This window comes from Diadema antillarum, unplaced genomic scaffold (genome assembly GCF_040938485.1).
Source record: "Diadema antillarum isolate AM-2024a unplaced genomic scaffold, OU_Dant_1.0 scf00000099, whole genome shotgun sequence".
NCBI lineage: Eukaryota > Metazoa > Echinodermata > Echinoidea > Diadematoida > Diadematidae > Diadema > Diadema antillarum.
In genome coordinates, this window is record NW_027270988.1 from 4,932,205 (window position 1) to 4,938,853 (window position 6,649).

The window sequence follows — 6,649 nt, forward strand, 5'->3', positions numbered from 1 at the left end:
AGAGCAAATATATAGAATAGATTGATAGATAAATAGAATAAATAGAGATAGTAGATCACCCCTCTTCACTTTGAAATAACTGGAAATCCTCTCCGTCAAAAACACAACTTAACTATTTTTTTTTTCATACAAATTTGACCATTCTTTAGGAAGATGCGTCAAATTAGAAAAAAAAAAGACTGCTAGACTCTGTATGGATATTGAAGCGAAACAGATTCGAAAGCTTTTCGAAAAAAAAAATGCAAAGCAGAAGTCCCTGAACGTTTTGATGAATGTGTAAAGAATCGTGTAATTGGCAATTTGTAAGATCCCCCTAATTTTTCTCCCCTTCGTACTGCCTATACTTGATCTCCCAAAATAGTTTCATTTAGTGCTTCTTCGATCTTTTTCCATACAATTTTTCGTTAGAATCTTGTTTTAATCCACATAATAAAGGAGGTAACGGTCTTCATTCAATTTTGTTTACCAACGAATAGAAATAATCTTTTTTTTTTAAATCTTTCGCTTTCAACGGAATAACTGGTTATTGTTTTTTCTTTGTGAAGATGACAATTCCCCTAATTAATGTTCTTTACTTAAGGCCTTTGTTACCAATTCTCCAATGTCCAGCCAAAATGTTTCATAAGACTTGATAGTGGAAGTATCACTGCCCATCATTTCAAGGTCACCTTTTGGTTTTATCTCCTTCAAATTCCTACAAAAGTCATTTACCATTGTTTGTAGGTCCTCCACAGGATGCTAAAGAGTTATCATTACAATGGTCTGAATTCTCGATGTCTGCTCTGCTGACAAAATCTACGATAAAAAAGGTCATTATTTCCTCCAGCTATTTTTTTTCCATCACTACATTTCAGATATCGTCCACGGTTTTTATTTTTTCGGAAATATTTTCATTATTGTTATTTTGATTAAAATAATTAAAGTATTGTAAATTTTTCTCCACCTTCATATCCCAAGACTTATTCTCATAATCTCTATTCCTTCCTCTTTTCAGTTCAGTTTATTTCAGTTCAAATTTATTTCATATTTCCACTTTCTCAATGATGAGATTACAAAATGATTGACAGTCAAACAAGAATACAAAATATATACAACGATATCTAATGATTGAAGAAGAAGATGAAGAATAAGTCAAAAACATACTTAACACAAGTGTATATGGTCATATCATCTGAGGAAGTCACAAGTAAATATCAGAAATACGATAAGGCCTACATGAAAGCTATAGCTCTTGTAAAACTGTAGGTTCCCGAATTCATAGGCATAGAATTATACGGAGAACGGATACGTTTATCTTGACCAACTAAAATTATACCAGTACAAAAATCAATATAAAGAATGAACTAATGAACCACATGAATATCGTTCAAACCAGACTGTACATATCTCGCTGTGTTTGAAAAAGAATGATATATGTTTAATGTATCGGTACCATCAAATAACTTGGTGCTGCGGACAAAGACAAAAGACTGGGAGTACAACAACAAAAAAAAAGTTGCTAAAAGCCTGTTAGAGTGTATCCAAGTAATGGCTGTTTTAATTTGCGTTTGAAGGTAAATAGGGATAAGGAAGAAATAATATCTTGAGGGAGGTCATTCCAATATCTGGGTCCAGTAAATATAACTGTTTTCTTAACAAAAATAGTGAGAGTACGGGGAAGGTGATAGGCGTCACTCTGGCGAGTGGGATAACAGTGAATAGAGCGATTTCTTTTGAACATGTGGATAAAAACAGATAGTAGTTCATTAGTTGTTATCTTATACATGAAAATTTCGAGATTATAACAAAACAGCTCTGAAATTTTCAGAATTCTGTTTTAATGAAAAAAAGCAGTTGGTATAAGCAAATTATCCGGCGTGGTTTATGATTCTTATTCTTTTCGTACCCATTGCATTCTCTTAAACTATTTAAAAAAAGAATATTTAGTGTAAACTTATGTATCGTCTTCTTCATAAAATCCCATAACTTTTTCATCTTTATATCACACTTAATTATATTTTTGATTTAGATATTTCCTTTTTGTTTTTCTTCCACATTCACACTCTTCGTACAGATTACTCTTGAATTAAATACGTTGAATGACATTTGTGTTTAATCACATTTTTGATGACGAATTCCTCCAGAAATTATATCATTCCATAGTCTTGTCTACTTTCATACACTTTAGGTATAAATTGCCTTTATAAATGTATCTATAACTTTCGAAACACACGTACACTCACAACAATCGGCACATAACCTCTTCTCTCTCTGGTTTGTTCGAGAGCAATCGATAGCTCAGATATGACACTATCAATATCAAGCATTCAAAATAGAAAAAAGTTATTACCAGAAAATCAAGTCCTGCAGAATATAGTTAATTTCGTTTCCTTGGTTCTAGTATAAGGTTATTCTATCTTAAGAAAATAGATTTTCCTATGACTCCCGAAAGCTAGTGTGTTGTTTGAAAGGCTAACGAGTCGACACCATGGTGATCGTATCTCAGTCAGCTTCAGTGGAGTGCAGCGACCTGTTTCAACGAGATTAGCGCCCTCTACACCGTAAAGTGCAAGTTCCACTGTTTCTGAAAAGAATTTTACGCGAGCTACAAGTAGCTTACTGCCACTGCAGACGGCAGGATACAGAAATTCGTCCTCCTGAGAAGCCGTAATAGTTCCGATAACCTGTCCGTCTATCCCAAACACTGTCATTTTGCTTGGAGATAGGAAGCACGAGCTGACCACCATTGTGCCCTGGAAGTCTGCACAAATTTGCCGTGGCTCGATGTCGCCTGTTGTGAGTACTGTTTGAGGTGCGTCGGAGCCTTCGTGGAATAAATAAACTTTATTGTTTCCATTTACTACGTAGATGACATCGTTTTGACCAGCAGCAACTTGACACAAAGACTCTCCTTTCGGACATCTGAACTGGCTGCATGTCGGAGTGCCATCAATGTTGAAAATTCGTATTATGTTCATATTCTTTCCATGCGAACCCACCGGCCGGCCGTCTTGAAGAAAGGCGATACACTGAGTTTTATCAATGCCTAACCTTAAGTTGCCAGATCGGATGCCCGACGTAGAATACACATCAGCCATGGGCTTGTGAGCATAACCAACGACGAGTTTATCAGGTGACATTGCTACCATGCTTTCCATATCTTCTTGTAAGTTTATTTCTTTGATAACTCTGAGCCTGAGAGTTTGTAACGATGACGACAGGCTCTCCCCAACACTTTGGTGAAACTTGGCGTCTCTGAGGGTTGACAAAGTTCCACTTCTTGCGCGACCAGGACTCAGAATTTCTCGCATATCCCACATTGAGACGACATGATGATTCTTGAACAGCGCCTTCATTTGCTCATGTCCCACCAGACAAGCTTGGCATAAAAGAGCATCACAATTTCCACAGAAGGCAACAGCAGGCATATCCCCTGCACAAGCCGTGCACGTTGACTTCGCGTCATTCGAAGCGCACACAGCTTTGGCGGTTTCGATAATCCTGTCCATCGTGGTGTCTGCAACAAGTCCATCAACTCTGCGCTTGTCGAACTGTGTAGGATGTCTGCACAGTGGACAGACCATATTATCCCATCCCGAGTGAGTTCTGTCATATTCCTTCAGACACTTTTTGCAAAAAGTATGTTCGCAGTTCAAGACAGTCGCTTTTTCAAAAAGCTCCAGACAGAGAGGGCATATGAGCTTTTGATGAGTTGGAGTTGGTCTTTCGGCCATTGCAACCAGTCTTCTCTGCAGACAGAAATCAAAACCAATCTGTATGAACTCTCCTTCTATCTTGGGTGTTCTAAGTCTACAAGGTCTTGTGTAGCTTGGAAACTCGTTAGAATGAAAAAGAGGACATTTCGCCACCTTTCACAAACACTGATGAATAACAACACTGAAATTACTCTTGTAACAAAAGGGGTTGACATCATCTCTATCGATGGTTATCCAAAACTCATATCGTCCAACCATGTGTCTTCCCGTATCGTAAAGTTTTTCTTGAGCACGACCTTGTCGTTCAAAATAGTATTTTTTTAACGTTTCGTTTTGAAACGTCATATGGTAAGTAATCCACAACTTCCATGTTTGCCAAATTTTGATACATGCAGGCCCTATTATATTTGCTTTGTATAATACATAGCATACAGTGTTTAATTAGTTTGAAAAAACAATCCCATGTACATCATGTTCAAGTTGATTTCAATAGATTTATTTTTTTTTTCATAAATAGAGTAAAGTTGTTGAACAGATTGTTAGAAGTTTCATTAAAATCACTGGGTAAATCAAGGAAGTCATGGAATATTAAATTTCCACATACTTGACCGAATGTCCTACCCACATGCCCTAATGAGATAAGGTGGTGTCAATCCCTCAGGACTCACCCCCAATATGCGTGTAGTTTAATCCTAAAATCTTTGTGTGGTCAATAATATAGCACGTATACTACACCCTTTCCGCAGACTGGCAGAAGTCGTTACTGGTTACAAGGCTATATTAGGGAAGAATTATGTATAGATCATCACCACATGCTATATGTGACACAGTGTTCGTGTGATCCCATTTCGATCCCCGTCTGCTTCTACTCGTTTGGATCTTTTTTTGATACGCGCAACTTAGAACATTGTGTGTATTGCAGTTTTAATATGATGAGCTGAGGGCAAGGTTTATGACGTGGGCCATGTTGCATATAAGTTTAGATCAAACATAAGTCAGAAATCAAAAATAAATCTCTGAAACTCAATTGGCTAATGTCTGACTTATGTTTGATTGCACCTTTTCCATACAACAGATACTAGGCGTATTTTCTCCTTTCCCTTGCTTTACAAAATTATCTATAGTCCTAGCCAAACAGACGTTACGTGTACACACACAAAATATAGGCCTATACAGAAGAGAAAACAATTCCAATGATTTTGATTTCTCTCCGGTACCCACACGCCATCCATACTACACGTACTTGCATCGTACAGAATTAAAAAGCGAAATTATTATCCTCTTTACATCAGAGTCGACGAATTATGCTGAGCCAAAAAGCGTGGATTATGTTTGAAAACATGATAAACTAAGCGTATCGTGCTAACAGAAAACTTACCTGAAAACTCGGGAAAATCTGGTTTGAAAATTAGTCACCACACGTTCACAAGAAAGTCCATCTCTTTCAACGGGATAGATACTTTAGCACATAGCTACAGTGTGCAATGTACACAATATCGATTATATTTTCTGCACAGCGCATTGCGAGTAGAGTTAGTTTCACTGACGAAAGGTCGCTCACCCACTTCCCACTTTCCGTGATAGAAAACGTATTTCCTGCTTGTCCTAATACGGATACGGGTATGTTCCTTTCGGAAAGCTATCATACTCATTTTCTAGAGCTGAAAGGAAGCGTTGGCTCAATTGCGAACATTGTTATGATTTAATGTACATACACAAGCGACCATAAACACGCTACTCAGTATACTGATAATTATACACAGTTGCCCTCTGCCTTCAGAGAAAAGGTGCTTGATTACAGGTTGCAACACGTAAAGACTATTAACGGTTGCTGAAACTGTTTCACATGTTACGTGTATGCGTACATTCATCGTTCCACTCTGATTACCCCTTACCCCATTTTTTTATGCTGTATTACAATCATCATAGATGCAATATTCAAAGGAACTACTCAGTAATGTTTTAATGCCTTCAGATATCTGCAACCCGATCTGCTTGTGGCTGATCACTGGGTATTAGTAACAAAAATGAGGCAAGTTAAAACAGACGTTAGTTCTATCGATGTTATTGCCCATATCTCATTGAATCTAGTTAGTTGTTATCTAAAGCTGGTCAAATTAAAAGTGCAGTAGAAATCCTATACGGTTGTATCACATCCCGAACAGTGTAAGTGCATCGGATAGCGGCTGTGCTGCAGTTAACTCTATCACACACACACACACACACACACACACACACACACACACACACACACACACATACACACACATACACACACACACATACACACACATACACACACACACACACACACACAAATACCTTTTTCTACTTCTTTTATTCTACATCGATTGTAGTGCATAGTGTTGACAAGATACATGTACTTTCCACAGTGACGAGTAATGATGGTAAAACGATGTGAGAGTACTCAGGGAATACTGCGGTACAAAGTAGTGTGCCCTGGGATCTCAATACAGGGACACTAGTACAAAGGTCAGTCTGTTGCCCTCAAGTGTGTGATATTTCTCTCAGGTCAGTCTGCTGCCCTCAAATGTGTGATATTTCTCTCAAGACTTCCTCTCTTCTTGGCCCTTCTGGCTTTCGTTTGTACACAGACAACAACAAACACACGCCAACACAACTACTTTTCAGTATTCATTTTTCATTCAGTAATTTAAAAATCATACATACATTAAAACAATTGCACACTCAATGATAGAAGTAGTTGCATGGTGTATTCCACTACCACTACGGCTTGAACAAGAAGTACATAACAGGCTAAAGTGCATGCATGTGTACGAGTGTTCTGCGCTAACCTAAGGAACTGTCCATTTCCCCTCATCATTTTCCCCTTTACATAGTCTTTCCCACTCCATAAGAGTAACAAACTATATGGACAGAATATGCTCACGGGATCAAAATATTACTGAAACCACGCAATATAGTCCTTCCCA

General features: G+C 37.8%; 1 protein-coding gene across 1 annotated transcript; it reads right to left on the reverse strand.

Annotated features, from left to right (window-relative positions):
* Positions 1 to 2,125: 2,125 nt before the first annotated feature.
* On the reverse strand, positions 2,126 to 5,163 carry LOC139718811 (uncharacterized). Its single transcript, XM_071630276.1, has 2 exons — positions 5,074 to 5,163; positions 2,126 to 3,728 (listed from the first exon to the last, which is right to left on the reverse strand). The coding sequence occupies exon 2, from the start codon at positions 3,711 to 3,713 to the stop codon at positions 2,388 to 2,390; it is 1,326 nt and encodes a 441-aa protein (XP_071486377.1). The 5' UTR covers positions 3,714 to 3,728; positions 5,074 to 5,163; the 3' UTR covers positions 2,126 to 2,387.
* Positions 5,164 to 6,649: the final 1,486 nt, after the last annotated feature.

What these genes read in the sequence shown, in the direction of transcription:
- LOC139718811 (XM_071630276.1), bottom strand. Translation starts at nt 3,713, where the DNA reads ATGGCCGAAAGACCAACTCCAACTCATCAAAAGCTCATATGCCCTCTC.